This window comes from Leuresthes tenuis, unplaced genomic scaffold, assembly GCF_036924035.1.
Source record: "Leuresthes tenuis unplaced genomic scaffold, fLeuTen1.0.hap1 SCAF_17, whole genome shotgun sequence".
NCBI classification, from domain to species: domain Eukaryota; kingdom Metazoa; phylum Chordata; class Actinopteri; order Atheriniformes; family Atherinopsidae; genus Leuresthes; species Leuresthes tenuis.
The window spans coordinates 31,607,414-31,631,669 of record NW_027325371.1 but is presented as its reverse complement, the minus strand read 5'-3'; the positions used below and the strand labels follow the sequence as shown (position 1 = coordinate 31,631,669).

General features: G+C 42.1%; 1 protein-coding gene across 1 annotated transcript; it reads right to left on the bottom strand.

The window, feature by feature from the left end:
• Window positions 1-425: 425 nt before the first annotated feature.
• On the bottom strand, window positions 426-20,519 carry LOC140273946 (chromobox protein homolog 1-like). The gene is made up of 7 exons (XM_072369603.1): window positions 20,384-20,519; window positions 20,231-20,276; window positions 18,961-19,061; window positions 11,509-11,728; window positions 5,527-5,698; window positions 4,573-4,667; window positions 426-2,722 (listed from the first exon to the last, which is right to left on the bottom strand). Exons 1-7 carry the CDS (start codon window positions 20,517-20,519, stop codon window positions 2,572-2,574), a joined length of 921 nt encoding a protein of 306 aa, XP_072225704.1. The 3' UTR covers window positions 426-2,571.
• Window positions 20,520-24,256: the final 3,737 nt, after the last annotated feature.

The following is a 24,256-nucleotide window of genomic DNA, read 5'->3' as shown; positions in this document are numbered from 1 at the left end:
TCCGAAATTCTTCAACATGAAAACTTGAATTAGATGCAACCCCAGTAAAGATGGTAGAATTGGAGGTAACGGTGCACAAAGTGAAGGCTTCAGAGATATTTCTGTGTGGAGTCACTGTGCTTTATGATTTCATGGTGTGAAGCAGAACATCGACCCATTTTTATGTGTAAATATTGCTTTGGGAGAACGGTGGCAGCTCTGTCGCCTCATGGCATGGGTTCTCCTCGTGTATGCGTGGCTTCTCTGGCTTGCTCCCACCGCCCAAAAACAGGTTAAATACGGTTTTTAAACTGTCCCTAAGACCGAGCGTACATGGTTGCTTGTATGTTGCCTGTCCTCTTCGACGCAAGATCCCATATAAATGTGTTTTCACTCACTTTTCTCTAGTATTTTACTTCCATTCAAAAAACAGAAAACCGACAGTGTTGTGAATCCCAAAACATTTATTGTCCAAATCAAACAATTAGTAGATCAACAAACATGCAACAGGTCAAAACTAACTAAGAAGCTAAATACAAAAAAAGAGAAGATACAAAAGCTAAGTAGATGCAGCTCGTTCCATCCCGTTCTGTCAGTGGTGAAGCAGTAAGAAAGAGAATACTGACAGACATGAGGGAAGTGCCACAGTAACACGAGAAACTCTCCTGGAGTCAGACGTTGGGAAGCTTTGATACTTTATGTCATCTCATTGGGCCCCCCCCACACACACACAGCTTCTTCATTTTAATCAGCCTCAACATGAGAAAATGGAAGAAAAACACTGAAAAAAAAGATTGAAAAACATCTGTGCATGGAATTTTAATGAGAAGTATGAGGCAAAGCAGCATGTCCACCTGAAGTGAATAGAGGTCAACTACAATAAAACCTGTATTCACAATTCAGTTTTATCCACCAAAGGCTTGGATCCCAATAAATGTTAAGTGACAAAAATGTCCCTTAATTACAAACAGCTCAGGGAGAAGATATCTGAACAAGCTAATGCAGATCACTAATGCACGGGAACTACAATGCTAACTGTCATACACGACCAGGCTACACTTACAGAACACCACTAGGGAACTACTCCTTATGTTAACAGATTTTGCCGAATTCATAAGTGGTCTCCTGCAGCAAATGTCAAACGTGTTGAACAGAACAAGTGAGATGAGCCAAGAAAAACTCGTAACATGTATTGTGTGCTGCGCAGGCAATGCACGCAAAACAGTGTGTGTGTGTGGCGTGTGTGTTCGAGGTTAAAAAAGGGAGTGGAAATGAAGGCTACTCTACACACTTTCAATCTTCTCCTGTTCGTTACGGAGTGTGCATCTCGTCAGATGGGGCGGCTGCCTCCTCAGGACACCCGCCAGCATCCGCCAGCTGCAGCGACTGCGTTAACACACCACCTGCAGCGTTTCTTCAGCCTCGCCCGCTGGTTGGCTGGCAGGAGACCCTTTTTAATGTTGATACTACAGTTGGGATTTTGTGTTCTCTTCCCAACATTTCATTCACAATGCACCATTGGCTGATTTTGTTCCACAGGGAAATCAGCTCAATTGTCCCTAATCAGAAGAGCCAGTTAGAGTAAGTTCATATTAAACATTCCCATACCATGTAAAACAAAAGTGGAGAAATAATCCTCAATTTGCTTTTAAAAAACAGTCACTAAAACAATCTGTCAGATTTCCAGAGGCAAGTTTAAATGAAGATTTCAGGTCATCGCACATTCATTTGAATAATTCACTTTTTGGCACCGATGAACACGTTCCCACTGCCAGATCTCTGGTGTCCTGACATCTTCAGCTGCACTGGAGGCTGGAAGGACATAAGACCGACGACTGGAGGAGATTTCACGAGACTGAAACTTCTTATTGTTCACTTCAGAGCAAAATGTACAGTAACTTGATGTTTGGTAGGTGCAAAGAAGCATTGTTGTCAGCTTTTGAGAGAAACCAGGTGGCACACGGAACAGATACTGAGAGAGACAAATGGTTTCTGCTGCCCTGTGTAAGAACACACAACACTCCATTCCCTTTCAAAAGAAATTCCCACCGAAGCATCTTAAAGCAGGACAGGAAGTGAGAAGTGTGAATGCACTGGCAACCATCACCAAATGTTCAGCCACTTGCTTTCTACTGGTGACAAAACTACTGGTGACAAACTTCATGCTTCTTGCATTAAAGAGGTAAACTGGTAGCTTGCTTTCATCATCAGGCTTTTATCCATCAAATGTAACAGACACCATACTGAATTCAGGGACTTCTTCAGTGAGACATTATTATAATTATAACAGAACAGAGGCATCAGTTCCCATCAAACAACAAGTCTTGAAGAGGGAAAAATCAGATCCCAAGTGTCAACATACCTTTTCAAAATAATGAACCTTTTCAATCAATACAAAGGTGGGAACAACTTTTGAGAACTCTTTGCAAGGCAGGAAAACAAATGCTTCCTCCATCAGCTACTTTAACAGCTGTTTTTCCACACACTTTTGCTGCCAAAGCAGAAGTCAGAGTCAACCAACTTGAACTGGTGTGTAGTCGATTTCCTGCCCTGCAACTCAGCGCTGCTCCTCTTTTCATCTTCTTTCATCATTTAGTCTTTTTTGTCCTCATCTTTCTTTTCCTCTTCTTCCGTGGGGTAGGAGTGCCATGTGAGACGTTCCTCGTAGAAAGAAATCACCACTTGGGGGCATTTGACATTGGCTTCCTTGGCTGGGACTAGGTCTGCCTCATCAGAGTTCTTCCTGTTAGTTTTATTTGGACATAGGGGAGACAGAGTCAATTATCTGACAAGTTCTTTTATTTTCATACACCGTTTTCCACTTCAGGTGGTGCTACAGCTTTAGAATGCAAGCAACATTTGACTTAAAGGGGAAGTTCGCATAAAATACGTTGATCTACTCACAGGCAAGAGTTTGGTGAAAGTCGGACGCTATTTAGATCAATCGAGACCGGCGTATATCCATATAACGGAGTGAACGGGGCTTAGACGATGCAGCCTCTAAATAAGGCATTATCCGTCTTTATTTCACCAATACTTTAAGAGGAATGAATGAATGAACGTGTACTATTGTACTGTTAGTTCAGAGCTGCTGGGGTGTTGTTATTGGCTGCTTTCTACATCCGGGTCTCTTGGGATAAAGTCATCGACATGCGCCACTGTGCTCTGTGACAGTCGGCTAGCTTCACACAGAGTTTGCTACTGCTGGTAAGAAATTCCCCAATAACAACATCACAGCAGCTATGAGCTGACAGAGCTATAGTTCACATTCGTTCATTCATTCTTCTGAAAGTATTGGTCAAATAAAGACAGATAATACCTTATTTAGAGACTGCATCGTCTAAGCCCTGTTAGTGATCTAAATAGCGTCCAAAGGACGCCGACTTTCACCACACGCTTATTGGTGAGTAGATGAACGTACTTTATGGCAGAAATAAGGTCCAGGTTTAAGCCATGTAATGTACAGTTCTAAAACTTACAGAAGCAGCACTTAGGTAAAGTGCAGTGCTGCCTTTCTAGATGGACTCTACTTGTATGGAGCTTTTCTAGTCCAGCTAACCACTCAAAGTGCTTTAATGTGACATGCCACGTTCACCTATTCACTCACATGCACATACAGCACATCTTAGTGCACATAGGCTGCACAGTGTTTTCTTCAGTGTTCACTCTAGGGCCAATGCAAGCAGTGGATAGTTAATGCCAATCATTTTCTTTGATGCAAGATTAACATGGGCATGTTCTATAAATATGACTGTGGTCCGCTCAGTAGTTTGACAAGTCAGGAAGGGATTTAGCCTTGTGCATGACAAGCTAAACTAAATAAAGAAAAGGGTCTTTTGAATGGGAGGTTCATCTTCAAAACCCTGCCAGATGGCTCTCTGGACGGGACCAAAGTTATCTGCCGTTACTGTCAATGTGAACTGAGTTATCACCGGAGCACGGCGACTCTTAAATATGACTTGCTGGCAAACACACGGCTGATGCAGAGATGCCCACTCCCTCTCAGCAAAGGCAGACCTCACTTAGCAGTTTGTAACAGCAAATATTGTTTCTGTACAAAATGCATTTGCATGAAGACCGCAGATTTGTCTGCGACCATGTTGATATGAAAACTTATCCATTTAAGGTGTATTTGGAACAGATTCAAATCTATATAAAAACATTTATTTTGTGATTAATCACACACATTCATACACTGATGGATGCATCAGTCAGGAATGTGGGGTTCAGCGTCTTGCCCAAGAACGCTTTGACTTGCGCATCCCATTTATCAGAGGCACCGTGTTACCCTCAGTTGGCTGGTACCAAACAGTTTACTTATTGCTCTCCAGGAGCAAAAAGAAGAAGGAAGACAAGTATGCACTACGACTATAACGGAGCCAGGCTTTTTTTCCTTTTTGAATGGCTCCACAAAACCTTCAGGTTCTGTCAGAGACGATGAGCATCACCGTGTACCTTCACATTTATATATTAAATGCTTTGTTGTATATAGGAAGGACACAAAAAGTTACTACAATTTGGAATTCAAATGACATTCTGTTATCTCCATTTTAGAGACTGGATCTTTAAAAAAAGCTAAAAGTGAGGACCCACCACTTCATGAGGAACATCAGCTCTCCACTTGAATCTGTTGCTCCAATGATTCTTTCAGGCTGCAGTCCTCTGCCGAAACCTCTGGCCTTCTCACCCTAAAAAGAGGAGGAAAAGAGATTACTTGACTAAAGGGACGGTTGGAGCTTGGGAGGTAAATTACAAATTGGATGGTCAGCGGTTCGTTCCAGCTTCCCCAAAGTATCCATGGCACTACCCTGAACCCCACATTGTTCCTGATGTGTTGAGAAAAATAGTGCTGTGCAGCCTGCAACACTGCATAGACTAAAGCTGAGAATACAGATGCTTCACATCAGCAACCATCTCTGTTCTCAGCATCACTGTTCGCAGGCTGCCTGTGGAGTATGCTCGTTACGGCAGGATTCCACAAGCAGGCCCACCTGATCACTCAGACTGCAAGCTGCCGCCGGATTTACAGCATGGAAGCAGAAGCACTGATACCTGGGAAATATAGGGTGAATAAAAGGGCTGAAGCATTTTGTTCATCTTAAAAAAGCACCAGCAGCGGTGTCGCTGATGGTATGTGAGGCCCCTACACCAAATAGAGCGCAAGAAATTGACAATATAGAACATCAAAAGTAAGGCACCCACATGCTGCAGCTTGTGAACACAAAATGTTCATTTCTGAGCATGTGCACAACCGAGGCAGCCACGATAAACATGCAACTGTATTTTAACACCAACACATGCTGGAAGTGTGTGTGTGAGAATAGGTCAATGTGGCCTGCAGGTTAAAAAAGGCGTTCTGAGAGCTCAACAAGACCAGAAGCGCGATAAAACTGCAGTCCATTCCCACTTAGAGATGAAAAGGAAAACGGTCGAGAAAGGACAACAATAGAAATTGTAACACAGGTCAGCCACTTCATGAAAAGATTTCTAAATCTAAGCCTGGCAGGCATTCTTCACACTGAGGAGCAAACCTGTCCATTTGCTTACCTCCTCCTTCCTTCTCTTGCTTCCTCGCTCCTCTGAGTCACCGGAGGCCTCGCTGGCTGCTTTCCTTTTACCCTCCTTCTTTTTCTCCTCCTTCTCTTTATGTTTCTGCATGTACTCTGCGATAAGGTCGGGACAGTCCAAGTTATCCTCTGGCTCCCATGTATTGTCCTCACTAGATAGGTGGGTGCAAACACAAACACAAAGAAGAGTTTACTTTCAGTCTTGAGCTGGCCTCCAAGCTCCCCATATTCCAATAAAAAATGATAAACACGTTTGATATGTACCATAAGCCCATCAGCCATAAGATTATGACCACCAGCTTAGTATAGGGTGAGCTCTCCTCATCCTACCAAAAGAGCTCTGACCTTTCAATGCATGGTCAAAGAACGTCTTGTGCCTATGGAACTGGAAACCTGCACATCTGGAAATGCTCCATCAATGCTGAAAGGTATACACAGGTTTTAGAGCAACATCTGCTCCCATCCTGACTGCGTCTTCTTCAGGATGCGATTCCCACAGCATGGCTTCTTGATAGAAGAGCCCGGGTGCTGGACTGGCCTGCCTGCAGTTCAAACCTTTCACTGAAAATCTGTGGAGCATCAACAAAAAACACAACAAAGAAGAGCCAGGACTGCTGATCAGCTGGAATCCAACATTCCTCTCCCCCAGGACCAGCAGCTGGTTTCCTCAGTTCCAGATGTTTACAGACTCTTGTTAAAGGAAGAGGGGATGCTACACAGTGGGAAACATGAACCTGTCCCAACTGTTTATTCAGAATCTCTTCTAGATGCACAGCTTCCACTAAGATGTGGATGCTACTATTGGGAAAAAACAAAGACTCTGCAAGGAGGAAAAATAAGGTTGGTTATGCTGTATGCACTGCACACGACATCCTTGAATCTGCTCCACTGCCATCTCACTTCTCTGCACAGACAGCTGAGCTTGTTGCACCTACTGCTGCATGTAGACTGGCTGCTGTCCATCTACACAGACTCCTGTTATGCTTTTAGAAGTTCTCCAAGTCTGATGGCAAACCCGTCCTCCACCACGATCAAGTTTCTGCTCTTTTGGAGGCCATTCTCCCAAAATCTATTGCCGTTTGTAAGTGTCAGTCTCATAGTGGCTCCTCTGACTTTGTTTCGACAGGAAATGCTCGAGCAGATGCGGCTGCTAAGCAGGCTGCAAACTCTGCCTTTCAGATCCTGTCTCGCTTCTCCACTTCTTCTCCTCCACTGACATCTCTGCCGGATACTTTGTCTTCTTCACAGAGCTTCACAACACAGGAGGAAAAGAACCTGTGGAGGTCCAATGGAGCAGTTTTCTCTGATAATATTTGGCTTGGACCAAATCATAAGCCTTTTTTGCCCAAGCATTTTTTCCTCATTATGCTACATTAACACATGGGTTAGCTCATGTGCCACAAGGAGGGATGTTAGATGCTCTGACAAAATTCTGGTTTACAAAAGAGTTTTCATCCCATGCACAAAAATACTGCCGAGCTTGCATGATCTGTGCCACTAACAATGCAGGTAAAGGGACATCAGTTCCCCGGGCGGCTCATCCACCACCCACTCGCCCATTTGACCACCTCATGATGGATTTCATTGAACTCACACCTGCAAAGGGTAAGAAAGAGTTTCGTCATGGTGGACATGTGGTCTAAATGGGTTGAAGCATTCCCAGCAAAACATGCAAACAGCTGTGCTGTAACCAAGGCCCTACTGATAGAGATAATTCCCAGCTGGGGCATTCCAGGTAAGATAAGTTCTGATAAGGGTTCACATTTTATGAATAAAGCCTCGGATGAAGTAGGAGCCTTCCTGGGAATTGTGAGGAAACGGGTTTGAATTGGACAGATGCACTACAAATAGTGCTAACCTACATGAGAACGAGGCAAAGAAACAGAGTAAAAAGGAGTCCATATGAAATTCTTCTGACCTGGGAACGGATCCAGGAAACAAACCACTTCCATCCACATCACTCTGTGATGATGACACGTTACATTATTGTAACAGCTGTCTGCGGTGTTGTCATAAATCTCTCAACAGGTAAAAGCTGCCCTTCCTGATCCAGCTGAGGGCCAGATCCCTGGGTCCAACCTCAACCCATGGGACAGTCTGAGAATTCAGAAGGAAGCACTGGAGATCCAAAAGGTGGCTGGGACCATTCCAAGTTCTCCTGACCAATCACACAGCTGTTAAGGTCACGTAGCGAGCCTCCTGGATCCACGCCAGCCACTGTAAGAAGGTCCCGGGTCATTCTGACAACTCTTCCTTATCGGTTCAGGAAGAACAGATACAGGGCAGACACTACTTTGTTACACTCTTTGCAAATAACTTGTTCTTGTTTAATGTCACTTTCCCTAAATTCGAAACAAGTCCAGACAATGGATGTCGCCCTGTTTCGAGGCACAAGCTCCTCGCCGTCCCCAGATGCTGCTGTATTCTTCTTGGCTTTCGACATGACTTGTTCTCATCAGTCTTACTCGTAGACTGTCTAACTAGCTGCCTGCAGGCTGTCTAACTGCGCGCTTGTTATTCAGGCAGCTTAATGAAGCCTTAACCATGCTTTCGCCCCCTGGTGGTTGGTGGACTAGTGGTTGAGAACATGTGGTTAGATGCAGGCAGCAGAGCTGCATTTTGAATGTAAATATCGTTGATGATCAGGTTCGTTTAATTGTGGCCACCAAAATCGTGATCACGATCAAAATACGATTAATTGCGCAGCCCTACATACACACATATATATATATACACATTCACACATATGTTTATGTATTTAGCAGACGCTTTTATCCAAAGCGACTTACAAATGAAGATATAACAGCTATATAAAAAGCTAACAATAAACTACATAGAAGGAACCCACTAGTCTGACTATGTCAGAGGTGACAGAGTAGAGATAGGGTGCAGGCATAGAAGGAAGTGCAGAAAGATAAAGTGCAGAGATAGAGGGGGTAGGGAAGTACAAGGTAAGTGCTGGGATAGGAGATGCTCTCTGAAGAGCTGGGTTTTCAGGAGCTTCTTGAAGATAGACAGGGACGCCCCTGTTCTGGTAGCGCTCGGTAGGTCATTCCATCATCGTGGGACGACACATGAACAGAGTTTGGATTGTCTTAGGCGTGGTGTAGGAGCTGCTAGACGACAATCCTGGGACCAACGGAGGGACCCAGTTGGGACATAAGCCTTTGCAAGAGCATTCAAGTAGATAGGAGCCGTTCCATTAAGCACTTTGTAGCTAACAGTGACTTGAATTTGATGCGGGCGGCTAAGGGCAGTCAGTGGAGTTCAATGAACAGAGGGGTGATGTGTGTTCTTTTAGGCTGATTGAAGACCAGACGCTCCACTGCGTTCTGGACCATCTGCAGAGGTTTCACAGCACAGGCTGGGAGACCAGTTAGGAGAGCATTGCAGTAGAAAAGGTGGGAGATGACCATGGCCTGCACCAGGAGCTGGGGGGCATGTTGGGTTAGGTATGGTCAGAAACAATCTTTCAGACCATATCGAGTCAGAGTGAATGGGGTGAAGACTGTATCGGTCTTTTTCTTCTCTCAAGAAAACCGCGTCCAACTTTGCAAGAAAGGTTTCCATACTTTGTTTAAATCCACTGCCGGTCTTTCAAAAGCAGTTTCTCTGGCCCTCCCCTTGAGCCCCAGTGCCACTGCAAGTGCCTGCTTCTTCTTGTCTAAATCTGTAACCAGTCTCCACATACTGACTTAATTTTTCCATGCCTCATATGGTCTGGCTTCATCCAATTTCAGCAGTACTCTGTAATTGGTAACCATCCTCTGCTACCATGAAAAAGTCCAACAAACACGACGTTTGTATCATCCACTCCACGTTTATTCTGCCGCCATTTCACATGCAAAAACCTGCGTAGAGAACTCTCCAAATCTCTCGTTAACTCTCCCGATAGAACATCACGCTTCACAGAAAATCATCATCATTTTGTACAGGAAGTCAACATTTCTGATATGCCTTTGTAAGTTCTTATTTATCAACGTATGTTCATATACAGCAATTTACATCCAAGGTCTCAAAATGCACTGAAGTGCGATACATCAGGCTTAAAAACGTACACACACTTTGAAACCCCCGAGGGTCAGAGACTCTCCCACCACAGTCCCCTAAAATCCTGTGAGAAACACTGGAGTATACAACAACTGGCGGACTCAATCCCAGAATATCAAGGTCCAAATTTGAAGGCAGAGCTTTCATATTTTTGATTCCTTGCTTGTGGAACCAGAAGGTAAGTCTAGCTATGAAACACTGGCAGCGACAGCTTAAACCTTTACTTTTTTTTTGTTTGTCTCATAAACGTTTTTGTGCACTCCTCATTTTAATACATCTTTTAATCATTTCTTAGCCTTTTGTTATGTTTTATTGCTTTTATAATCAATAATGAACCGTTTCTTTTGTTAGCTGCTTTTATCAGTATAGTCATTCTTAAACTGCTTGATACCGTGGTCTGGGTGAATACTCGATTCTGATTGGCTGGGGAGTGTAGGTTAAAAGGTGTTCATTTACACCTAGGAATAGGGCTGGGTACTGAACTTTTAAGGCACCGACCGAAATGCCTCGGTAGCACCGAGTATCAAAACATGCTTTGTCTTTTGGTGCCAAGTTTCGGTCCCCAGAGATTAATCACGTGATCAAGAACTGATCATGCTACCCTCGATTGGCTGTATTAATGTTACACTTTGCCGCATGCAGGAAATGTGGTTACGCCCACAGACGGGTTCACATGTATCTGTGTTGGGAACTGTAGTTGTGTGTGTCGCCAAATCAGTTAAACATTGCCACTGAGGTCAAAAGTGTGGCTCCAGTTCACCAAGATAGATGCCAACAGTGCGCGATGCAACATGTGCCAAAAATCATCGCTGCTAAGGACAGCAACACGACTAATTTAATTAATTATTTGACCTGCACAAAATCAATTTATGAGCAGAAAGTTGCTCCGTGTTTGACTGTAAGAAGGTCGGACCGCAACCATCCTCCTCTCAGCATTCAAGTCAGCCTGTGGACGCCACAGAGCTGAGGGGCATCATTCAAAATCTCCACCACTGGACTCGGCTTCATCTCAGAGCACCGAGGACGGCGCAGTGTGCGGCATTTTAACAGGTAACGTTCAGTGAAATCCGGCAGTAATCTCAATGTTACTGTAACTTAATACGTGCAGAAAGCAGACATGTTGATGTTTCTAAAGAAAAGCTGCTCAGTGCAGGCTATCCTCAGTATGTAGGATATAAGCGTTAATAGTTAAGTTACCTTTGGCACACTGCCATTGCCTGTCTTTCTGTCTTGCACTCTTAGGCTACTTATTTGCTTTCCTTTCTACACATTTGATGATCAGAGTGAATGGTTGATAATATTTGCTGTAATAAAAACGATTTAGGAAACTATCTGTGGACTTTGATTCTTTGAAACAAAATTTGGCATCATCCTCTGGACACACACAAGCAGTAAGGAATGCACTGGCCTTCTGAAATTATACTTTGTATCACGTCACATAACATTAAGCCATCATCTCATTTCCCTTCACTGATCAACTGCTGTGGCCGCGTTGCTTGGCAACGGCAGCATAGGGAGATATTAAATGGTCCGCTCAGCTGTGACTTCTAAAAAAGAAAAAAAAAAACACGATTTTAACTCTAAAACACATTAAAGTATTAATGATTGATTGAGTATTTATTTCTTTCGTAAGTGACCATGGTATAAGCGCGATAAAGTGTCCATTACCAGAAATGAATGGACTTTGAGGAGGCGAGAACCATTCGACGCAAAGCATGCTTATCACCTTTAAAGATTTATCATCTTTGTTGTGTGCATGTTGTGTTGACTAAATTATAAAAAAAATCCATTTACATTTAATTTCCAAATTGTGAGACAACAACAGGGAAAAACAGCATAAACACTTAGAAAACACCATCTTAGGACAAAATCCAACAACCAGATTTAGGAGTGTACAAAGACTTGTACTCACTCTGAGAATCCCTTCCATTTCAGCAGAAATTCCACTTTGCCCTTGACCACTCGGCGGTCCAGAACTTTTTCCACTACATACTCCTCCTCCTCCTCCTCCTCTGTTGCTGCTGCAGGTGCTGCTGCAGGTGCTGTAGGTGCTGCAGGTGCTGCTTGTGCTGGCTGCTCCTCTTCCTCAGCCTTCTTTCCCTTCTTTCCAGCTACAGTCGCCAGTTTGATGTCTCAGAGGGCACTTCCTGTGGACCGATGAGGATGCATGCAACAGTGTTGATAAAAAGTGTCAGAATAACTCACTTTCAGTTTGAAAATGCTTAAAACATCTAAATTCAATGCAGTTTGCATCAGTGTTCATAAACAAAGTGGCAGCTATAATTCATAATGTTGCCAAAGAAATAAATGCCAGGTTGGAGTTGTTGAGACCATTACACCTCTCATCTTTCTGACCAAAAATAAAATTTGACGCACAGATTCCAATTTTCCTCTTTTATTGGAACTATAACTGATAGTATACCAAAAGTTTAAACACCTGGGCCTTATTTTAGACGTCCAAGTGTTTGGCAAAATGAGTAAACCTTGGTAAGCCGTGGTGCTATATAAATAAAATAGCACTGAATGGAAAGGTAAAGGATTGTTGATTTCCCAGTAGTAACCATTAGCACGCTCAAACTGACATTGGGCATTGTCAAAATTAATCCAATCTAACATTATCCCAGCATTTGGCAATAGTCTATTTAGGTATGTATGTAAATGTGAAAGATCTCTGCCTAAAGCCTTTAAGAACAGAGACGGTAACATTGCCACAGGGTTTCCAGTCCACAAACTGTGCTTGAGACTCATGTGAAAATGGCCTCACACATACACTTCAGGGTTGTCAAAATAAAGGGAGAAAAATAAATGAAAAACATCGTCTTTCAGATTCTTCTTACTGTACTGCTGTTTTAAAAGGTGCAGATGTGGCCAATTGTCTTTGTACACTATATGTGAAGTGCATGGAGTGGCAAATGTAAACTATGGTTGCTCATGCGAGTAACTCCATGTTTCCCAGCAGATGTGGAACACTACTTTTGACTCGCTTTTGCTCCGTCATGATTGGGGCGTTCTGGAAGTGTCTGCTGTCCCTACATGAATTATGAACCAAGATCCTGGAGTGACCAATAAACAGTAGGTAGGCTGACTGAAGCTAATGACTGCCGTTATCCAATCAGGGAGCTCGTCAATGCCCAGTGAATCTCCAGTAAGGTAGGAGGAGCCGGCTTAAGTCAGAGGTGCATTATTTGTGAAAGCTGGTCATTTGTTATGAAATGTCTACAATTCTGTCGCCAAGTGGTTTAGAAAGTGTTTGTTTTCATTATCTGAATGACATCTCTACTATACTTGGATGATCATGTCATACTTAAAGGAGAAAATAAGGACAACATTTTCTAATTCCTGTGAGATGTCAGATATTAGGCCCCTATGGATGTAAGGATACGGTCATTTTGATATCTCGATTATAGAGACCAACTTATCACAGTTAACGATATTATCGCGGTGTTCTTAACTGTTGTTGTTTGGAGATCACCAAACCACCGCCAAACAATCGAGGTCGAGTAACTTATCTTCTCAACAATGACCTCATCTTCGGAGGATAACACCAGGTCACGGCTGACATCTATTTTGCTGCTCCATACTTGGTCATTCTGCTTGCCTAACTTCGACTTCTCCAGCAACTTACAAATGGAAGTGGAGCAGGAAAAGGCTGACTCTGATTGGCTGTTGTTGTGCACATTTCCGCCATGTTTGATTGAGTCGACTCATAGCTGATCACCATAATCGACCTGAAATTTATTGTGATCACTAATAGCGATCATAGAAATCGCCCAGCCCTAGCCCATGGTATTCCACTCTTGACCCACTCTGAAGCACCTCCCCTTTGGGTTTTAAGCCCCTCGATACACAATATGTTTATGCCCCTGGTAGCCCGTTGACATCTTTATGCATATACCTTGCCGACGCCATAGCCACACCAACAGACGGCAGGAAGTCCCATGATTTGTTCATGACCAACAACTTCCATGAATTTACACCACAACTAAAAGTGTATCAGAAAAGGTTTAGGCCATTTATGAAAGTCTTCTACTGTTTTGATGAGGGCATATGATGATGAGGGCATATTGTAAATCTGGCACAGCAAAGCAGTTGTGGTGAAAAATCAGTCGCTGTTATTACAGTGCAACCCTTTTGAACCTTTTCTGACATTGCAGGCCACCTGTGCGTGTGTTTTTTGCCATCAGGCCTTAATGAATAATATGGTTATGGTAAAATGGTACATAATGTTGTTGCTAAAGCTTGTATCTTTTGGCACTTCTGTTGCTAAAATGCAATCAGTTGGATTTCATAATGTCAACCCATCCAGTCAGTATCAGGGCCGCTGGAAGTAATTTTGAGCAGGGGGTGCTGAAAAGAATCGAGCCGGTCGTTATGGAAAATTACGCTTCGCTAAGCCCCTCCCCCCGTGGTTACTGTTGCTATGCCAGTCAAGCTTTCCCCTATCGCTCTCCCTAGAGCGAGAAACATTGGATTTTTACCGGTACCGTTAAGTCTTATTCCTCAGGAATTATCTGAAATTTTCTGTCAAAATTCTTCAAAGGTGTCACAGAGAAGCAGACAAAGGTCTCCAATAAGTGTTTAAAAGAAACGTTGACCAGATTAAATGTTGGTGAAGTTCAAATGAAGAGGAATTCAAAAAAGGGAAAAGTACACCGTTCTTAATATGAACACCAGGCATCACATTTGTTGACACTTCAAATAAAAACCAGCACATACAAGAACAACAATGTTCTTGTACAGTAGGGTAACTCAATATATATTTTTTAAATCTAAATTAAATGTTATGTTAGCTTTCACTATCATCCTGTTTGCCAATTTCTTGCTAAAATAAACTAACTTGCATTTGTTTACAGCGCGCCAGGATATTGCTCACATATAGTAGGGCACATATAGTTGCATCACTGGCCAAAGAGCCACCTTGGTCCAAGGACGTTTTTAGCTGCCTGCAGCTTTAATTTTTCTTTGTCCTTACACATTTATTCTTTTGTCTTTATATATACACACGATTTATTTCTGAAAGCATTTCCTCTATCATTTTCTTTTTATATTACAAATGTATTCTTCTTTGTGGCACTGCTATCATTCCATACATCAAAAGCTGCTCTTACCAAATGTGCTGAATCCCACTTAAGCAACTGAGCGCAAGCATCCAGTTTGCCAGACACCTATTACACATTCCACCCATAGCACTGTATTAGCACGGTTGCTACGTTTACACATAATCTGTGACGAAGTCACCAAAACGAGACTCTAAAAAGAACTTGAGCATTAGTAAAAATATCAATGTCTAACTTTAAGAAGTAATTTTTAAATGACAAAACATATGGCGATATGGTAAAAGCAGTTTAGCAGAGGTGCACACAGCATCCAGTATTAAAATGTGTCCAGGCCAAACCCTCCTGACGTCAATTGGAGGACAGGATGGTAAGGCAAAAGAAGTACAATACCTGGGATTCTTCACAGACACACTTTATCAGTTTAGCGGGTTCATGCTGGAGAGCTCCTGCATTCCCACCCTTAAATCAATGTGCATGCATTTCTTTTTACAACTTATAGAAGCTTGCTGGAATGCAGTTTATTCCAAAGCTTTCTTATTTCTTAATAACCCTCATTTACTGACAGTATCTCTTAAGCACACCATGTTATTAATCCAACCACAGCCACACTGAAACATATTCTATCAATGTATTGTGAATTTGCATTGTCAAAGAAGAGAAAAAGAAAACGATAAATAAGGGAGGCATCACATAATCACAAATAAACCCCGACAAAAAAAATGTGTTTGTGAATAATTATATACTGTGTCTGATATCGCTATCACAGACCGACAACACATCCTGAGACGTTTGCAAAAACCACGTGCTTGTTAAGGTAAACGTAGATAGGATGAACGCAAATCCAAACACCCAGATGGTGATGTTAGTGTGTCGAACTGAAGAAATCACTTGTGAAATCGACTTGTATCAGGCTAGCAGGAGAACGAATAGCTGTGTGCGAAACTTTGGTTTGGCTATCAACACTGAAGATCTGCTGCCGCTGGCTGCACGCATCTCTCCTCCCGAACTGAACACATTCTGGCTGATCAGTGCTCACTCACAAACAATGACAATATGACACTTGTCCCTGATTGAGATTAGCGTCCCTTCTTGGGATGTGTTGTGGGCCTTTCAGCAGTTGTGGTTAGATGGGGGAGAGAAAACTTTGTCCTCGGTGTTACGGCATTCATAATGAACGTGATTTGCAGACAGCAACCATCAAAAATGCACAACATATCTATTATATTGGCAAATTAATAAACATATTCAGTTCAATATTGCACGTGCATGCAGTCTATGCACAATACCCCTTTTTTTTTTTTTACAAGGGACAGTGAAACCAGTGTGGTGCAGTTTTTCTCCCATCATGTCTACACACTATGAGCTGAAGCAGTTTATGCTCAGGTGCGAAAAACTAAACAAACGCTAAAATACACTCAGTAAGCTACATTTTAACTGAATACGAAATAGTGTATTGAAATCGATGACAACTTATACTGGCAGAAGAGCCAGGTGGGCAACATGGCTGGCGTGTTTTGCTTCGACAGGCTAGCTAACATGAGCCTTACCTTTACAGAGAAATGTTCGGAGCGCTTATGCGAGCTAGTAGCAGGCCCCAGGAAAATCCTGTGACTTAACCGTCTACTGACAACGTTAACGAGCCGGAGACCCTAAAACCAGTGGTAAAAAAAATAAATTAAAAAAATCCAAGGATCCAGCGGCGTGTATTGGAAAAACGTCCTCAAATGCTTGGCAGTTGAATCACACAATAGTCAAAGCCGCGCCGTGAACAAATACAATCAGCCCCGTTCTGCCCGCCAACAGCACCACCGGATATTACGTCAATGGACACGAGTCGTAAATCTTTCTATGATGCAGTTGGTTTGGACCAAGAAGTGTGACTCTAAGTTCAAGCCAAACATTGTCCCTTCTGCCACTTCACTATAACTACATTGTAATATGGTGGTCTTCATATAGTCGATTGTTACTGTAACAAATGTCTTGTTATATTATTGCTTTACAGTGAAAAGTAAATCTGTAGTGTTTTTTCGGCATTGGCTGCCAGTTTATCGAGACCAAGGTGATTTTTTGTGAGGGAACTTGCACACCACCCTACACTAATTTAGAGGATTTTCCACTTGGTTCTGGCACCTTGATGGCTCCTTTAGAATGAAAGTTAGCCTGGTTCTCTTCCTACTTTGCTCCACACCAGAGAGACTGTAGCTCAGGCTACATTTTACCACACTTCACCATTGTTTTAATTTTGGTGTTTGGCGTTGGTAGAGTCCATTAAAGATAATGATGTTATGGACCTCAAGTGTAGCATTCACCATTACTACCTAATGGTTTGCATTTTTAAGAATCTTCAAGTGAGCTGGAGTGACTGCTCTGAGCTGATGTATACGCTACATTTACCCATAATGAACTCACATAAAACAAGCAGCACATTTAGCTCCAAACTGAACTTTGTCTTCAAACAAGATATACTATATATTGTCATTGTACTTGTCCCCAGAGAAGGAAGTCCACAGTTGAATCATTTGGATCTTTCATGAATAGCGTTGCATTTGATTTAGTACCAAGAGGTTAGCATTTTTGAGAGTGTCATTTGAGTCCAGGTTGTGTTCCATCCTATTTAAAACATGCTGAGGTAACTCCCCAACTAAAGAAACCTAATTTTGATGGCAGCTGTATCGGTAATTATTGGTCCATATGAAAATTGGCATTTCTTGGCAAATTATTAGAAAAGGTTGCATAAAGTCAGTTCAGATCTTTACTGTAAAAATGACAGATTCTTCTATAATCATTTTACTTGATCTCAGTGCAGCCTTTGATACCATTGACCATAACCTTTTACTTAATAGGCTTAAAGTTTTAGCTGGTATTTTTGGCTCTGCATTAGATTGGTTTTCTTCTTACTTATTTGATAGGACTTACTCTATTAAGACAAATAACTTAACCTCTGACATTGGCTCCCTAACCTGTGGGGTTCTACAAGGTTCAGTCCTGGGTCCATTATTATTTTCTTTCTACGTGCTTCATTTAGCTGGCATTAATATTACATTTCTTATCACTTCTATGTCGATAATATTCAGCTGTATATGTCTTTTGAGCCTCAATAACTGGAGGTACATATAAAAAAGTACATTTACCTCCAACTTATAAGTTGGAGGTACATTACACAATACAATTGCAAATCTCTCCTCGCAGATTGTTGTTCCCAGAGTTTCTAAAAGTAGAATGGGAGGCAGAGCCTTCAGTTATCAGGCCCCTCTTGTGGAATAAGCTGCCAGTAAATGTCCGGGAAGACACCCTTTCCACTTTTAAGATTAGGCTTAAAACTTCTTTTTGATAAAGCTTAGAAATTTTCCTGTAAAAAAGACCTGGCAACTGGGTTGCCATTATGTTACCGTAAAATTAACATATTTTTTTACTCTCACTTACTATACAGTTTTGAACTGTGAATGAAAAATACAGTATGAACTGGTTTTTAAAATTACTTTCAGTATTTTACAATTAAATGACTATTTAGTATGTATTTATACATTTTAATAAACCATTTAAAAACTAAATAAATTAAGACATGACTAGTCATGATTGCATACAATTAAATGCACTTTTGGTAAGGAAAACATGTTAATAGTCACTGTCACAAAATCTGTTGGAAACATGGCTACAAGCAGATGGCAAACCATAATAAAATAAACCTACAGATTTTTCAATCTTGTGATTGCAATGTAAGAGAAAAAGCTTCACAGCTTCTTATTACACTTTCCTTTTTATTTGAATGTAAAGTTGACATGCAAAACCGTCACATACAGAACAATTACATGTTACATGAATTAATGTTAAATTTAAAATAAAGTTTGGCTAATATAATGTCTGTGCAAAACAGTTCAAATAAAAAAAAAATATCAGTATAATGAACATCACTATACAGTACATGTTACAAAACTGTAGTTACTGTTAGTGTGGAAGTCCAAGAACATTGGGAAGAGAGTTAAGACTAACTCCAAGACACCAGGTTTCTCAATCCAGCCTAGGAAGCCGTGTGTGGTGTGTGTGTACCTACAACCAGTGTTGTAAATTCACCCGTTCCCAGCCTCGGTCGGTCGTACAGACCACCCTCGCGCACGTCTTCTCTGTCGCCTGCACTTCAACATTTGCAATTTAAGCATTTTTTCTTCAAATTGATGAGCTCAAACTGCAAATACAGCTGCTCCACCTTGGTTGCCATCGTTTACTGTTGTTAACTGTGACCAGAAGAAAAAGCAAGGAGTCGGCTATAAGCCCTGAAACCACACAAACACACAGCCTCACCTCCCTACCGACATGGTGAACTGCAGAGCAACATGTTCCCTCGACGCAGAACTTCGAATCCTCAATTGTAGACGTCACGTCGACATTGATGTTCTGGAAGAGTGTAAATCTAGAGAGAGAAAGAGATCAGCTCCAAAACAACTTATAATGCATGCAAAATTAATATTCGTGTCCCTCCTATCATAATGACATTCCAGCCTGAAACATCCAAACAGTTTATGTTAGTTTCAGAAACAGAACACAACAACACAAAGAATGGCAGAACAAATACAAAGTATACAAGAAAAAGAGGTGTCATGAGTAAAAGAATGACTGAGAAAATAATAAGTATTAGAGAGAGAAGAAAAGAGGAGCTCAGACAGGGAGAGAGATGAAGAATTAGAAGTTTGAGACAATCAGGTGTCTTCACAAATAGATTAATGGGATTGAGTAATCTCACCATCTCAGATGAAGTCTCGTTCAAGATCCATGAGTCTCTTTAGCAGAGTGGACATGTGGGTTTACTGTGGTACTCTTTTTGGTTGCAACTTTGCCCATTTTCTTGGATACGACTTTGCCTCGTCCAGTCTTGGTGCCTCTCAGAGTTTATTCCAATAAACCGCTTGAAAAATAAGTGTTTATTCAAAGTGTAAAAATCTAATTGTTCAACTGAATCTGATTAATAGTCAGCATAGCATGTCAGGTCCACTGAAATACTCAATCTGGGCTCAATCACAGATTTCTTGTGTTGTCTGTATACATGTACTTTTAGACCTGCACATTTTCGAAATGTCCCTGCAACACTGCAGTACTAAATTAGGTATATTGTTGTGAATTTTCATATGCCTCAAATAGGCCACTGAGGTGCTAGACTGATGTCCACAGACCAGACTTGACTGTTGTGGTTCAATATACAATAAACTACAGTTGTAAAATTGTGAGGCAAGAAAGAAAAAAAAAATAGCTACTTTTGTCAGTTCACCTGATAGTTGTTTATTTCAGTGTTTGATGTCTGAAAAAAACCAAAACAATTAATTGTGTCATAGGATGAACATGCAAGTATTCTAATTAGTATGAGCAGTAGGGCAGCATTAAAGTCATCTACTGCATCTGCAATATCAGAGAAATGTGTAAAAAAAAAAAAAAATCTATTTGGTTCTTTAATTGTTCATTCAGGAGTCTTCCCAGTCTCTGTGGCCAAAATGTGAAATTCAATCAAACTCAACCACAGACTGGTTGCCCTGTCTGAGGCTAAACAGGCTTTCGACAACGTTTGACTCATGTAGAGGGTGATCAAACCTCTTCTGGAAGGCGGAAAATGGTCCGGAGTAGGAAAAGCTGCGTCCTGTAACCAGCAAAAAAATAACCCAGCATTGCAAGCTCTTCACAAGTGGAAATAAAGGTATCAAAACTCAGTGGGTACAGACTCACATAAAGCTTCCCCAGTATGACTTTCAATGGGTAGAAACTTCAGAAAGCGTTCCCGAGAGTGTCCTTCAGGTGACACATATCTCAACACAAATGTAAGCTGATCAACATGTGCCACATCTGGCGTGGAGTCAACAGTGATTGAGAAGTATTTCGCCATTTTTACTTCACTGACTATTTCTGATAAAACACGATCCCCATCAGCTGAATAAACTCCTCGCATGTTTTGGAAGAAAGATATGAGGGTGTCCCTGCACTTCCATATTTCTCTATGTGAGACTTCAGAAAGGGATCAAACTCGCTGATTAATTCCAGAATACCCAGATAATTCCCATTATCAGTTCGACCAAAGATGTCACTGGATCCTCTAAGAGCCAGACCTCTCTCTGCCAAAAACTTGACAACGGACACAACTCTTCTCAACACTTCATTCCAATACGCACACTCCGACTCAAATTGTTTCTGTAGTTCTCTGTCTATCCTTCCGCTGGCTGTTGCAAGTGTAATATATGTCAGCATTGCTTTTCTGTGATGCTCGCTGTTTTCGTGCTCTTTCATGCGTTCGGATGCGTGCTTCCTGTCACTGAAACCCGTTTTAAAGCATGACTGACTTTTAGCATCGCTGAAAATGCTACACGCAAAGCAAAACACAGTTCCGGTGGATGGAGAGTAAAGCAGCCAGTCTTTAGATGTACTCGCCATTTCCGAGCTTGCGTTTAAAGTGCGATCCGGAAAAGAGCCGCTTCTGATGTTTGTACACCCGTTCTGATGCGTGAAAGCTAGCATTAATATTTTGACAGCTACCCGGTCATCGCTCAGCCCAGTAAGCCCCCAAACAGCATCTGGGGCCCCCAAAGCGCCGGGGCCCTGGGCTAGAGCCCCGGGAAGCCCCTGCTAAAGTCCGGGGGTGCCCCCAGCATGACTCCCTGATTGTCGAGAGCTGAACGAAAAGGATCTGCAGAGTCCATGTTTCTTTTGGCCAGATGGTGCTGTCACAGCTTGAGCCAAGCCATCAGAAACTGAGACTCCAAAGCAGACCATAAGAAAATAAAGGTAAAATATTTATTAAACAGAGGAATGCTAGTGGTGGAGATTTCCAGGCACGGAAGGATTCTGCCAAAGGGAGGAGATAGTTAGAGCGGTCCTCCGTGAGGTGAGATGAATAAATCCAAGAGAGGAGTAAATAGTCCTTACTTGGTGAGAGTTGGAGTCCGTGGTGGAGCAGAGGGTATTGGCTGTGTCGGCATGAGTCCGAGCTGAGGCTAGGCGGGCAGGCAGGTGTGGATATGTGGCTGGCGGGGATATCTAGACTACGGAGAGTCAGGTACAGGTCGGAACCGGGAAACCAAGGCATAGGAGCAATTGGTCGAGACAAGCAGAAGCTGCGAGAACAAGAGTTAGTCAAAAACTACAAGAGAACATTATGGCAGAGCATAGGGTGAGCCGATTTACCACTAAGTTAGTGAGACGATCTGGCGAAGACTGGTTGCTCCTTCAGCTCCTATAAGGCAGTCTTAATGAGGAATGGTGAGGAGCAGGTGTGGTGGCAGGAGCACACAAGGCTCTTATGAACACCTGCTCAGCCCATCTAAGACTTGGACCCAAAACACCACACGATTTTGACAGGAGCAGGGTTTTGGTGGTCTCTAAACAGTCATGTGCAAGATAGGAGCACTGATTAAAAACAAGAGAATGGTATTTAAATGAGGAACATTTGTTTAAGGTATTTTTGAAACCAAGAGAAAGTGGAAAGGTCTGTGGAAAGGAACGACTCCCTTTAAACAGAAAGAAACCTCTGGCAGAACCAGAACCAGGAAGGGTGGCCATTTGCCTCGACCAACTGGGGTTTGAGAAGACAGAAAAGATGGGGAAAAAACACCATAACACCATTCAAAGGATACCTGTTGGAACAGGGAAACACAAGTTAATAACCACAATAATGTCACGTGTACATAATATTGTTTGAGAAATTAAACAGGGGGAAAAAGAGAGCAAAGTGAGGAAAGGTGTGACAGATGAGGTCCCCCAGCAGTCTAAGCCTATAGCAGCTTAACCGGGATGTTTCAGGATCACCAGAGCCATCCTTAACTATAAGCTGTCACAGTCGGCTCTGTCACAGTTTATGTTTAATCATGTTTTCAGTTATGTTCTAGTCATGTTTTTCCCCTGCCACCTCAGTTCACTCAAGTCACCTGGCTCATTGTTCACAGCTGCACCTCATTCACTGATCACTCCCTCCACAGTATTTAGTCTTCTGGTTTTCTTTCAGTCATGGCAGAATCCTTACCTCACTATCCCTCATGCTTCGCCACAGAGATAAGTCTGGTTATGCCGCAGAGTCCTGTTTCTTTGTTTATTCATAGTCTTGTTTTGTATTTCACAGTCTTGGTTTTTTTTGTCATAGTTAAGTATTTTGATCCGGCCCTGTTGCACCTTTTGTTCTTGTCTTTTGCTCCCTGCTTGTGGAATAAACCCTTTTTTGTGAACAAGAACAACTGCATCTGGGTCCTACCTCTCTGAACCGTGACATAAGCTTTTTCAAAAAGGAAAGTTTTAAGCCTAATCTTAAAAGTGGAAAGGGTGTCTGCTTCCCGGACATTTACTGGCAGCTTATTCCACAAGAGAGGGGCCTGATAACTGAAGGCTCTGCCTCCCATTCTCCTTTTAGAAATTGGGAGAAACAAGTAAACCTGCAGTTTGGGAGCGAAGTGCTCTGTTAGGAAAATATCTTACAATGAGATCTTTAAGATATGATGGAGCTCGGTCATTATGAGCTTTATATGTGAGGAGAAGAATCTTAAATTCTATTCTGAATTTAACAGGGAGCCAATGAAGAGAAGCTAAAACTGGAGAAACATGATCTCTCCTGTTAGTTCTCATCCGAACTCTGGCTGCAGCATTTTGGATCAGCTGGAGGCTTTTCAGAGAATATGTGGGACAGCCCAATAATAAGGATTTACAGTAGTCAAATCTTGAAGTAACAAATGCATGAACTAGTTTCTCTGCATCACCCTGAGACAGGATGTTCCTGATTTTAGCAATATTATGAAGGTGAAAGAAGGCAGTCCTAGAAACCAGTTTTATTTGTGAGTCAAATGGTCAAATCTGGTAAAAAAGTAACTCCAAGGTTCCTCTCTGTAGAACTAGAAGCCAAGGAAATACCATCTAGAGTAACAATATAACTAGACAATTTCTCCCTGAAGCGCTCAGGTCCAAAGAGAACAACTTCAGTTTTGTCTGAGTTTAGAAGCAGACAGTTCTGAGTCATCCAGGTCTTTATGTCTTTAAGACAGACTTGTAGTCTGACCAACCTATTGGTTTCATCTGGTTTCATAGTACAGCTGAGTATCATCAGCATAGCAATGGAAATTTATGCCATGCTGTCTATTAATGTTACCTAATGGAAGCATGTACAAAGTAAAAAGAATCGGTCCAAGCACAGAACCCTGAGGAACTCCATGACTTACTCTGGTGTGTGAGGAAGATTCTTAATTTACAAGAACAAACTGGAATCTATCAGATAAATATGACTTAAACCAGCCTAATGCAGTTCCTTTAATCCCAATAACATGCTCAAGTCTCTGTAACAGAATAATGTGATCGATCGCATCAAATGCAGCACTGAGATCCAACAGGACAAGCATAGACACAAGTCCGCTATCAGAGACTAAGAGGAGATTATTGGTAACTTTAACCAGTGCTTTAACCTTAAAAATCTGAGGTACATATCCTGTCAATAAAGACAGATTGATCCAATATCCAAAATCCAATATGGAAGCATTGATTCAGGGGAAAACCTCCTTGAACAGTCTGGTTGGGATTGGGTCTAAAATACAAGTTGATGGTTTAGAAGAGACTATTGCTGTTGTTGGCTCAGAAAGATCAACTGGGCAGAAG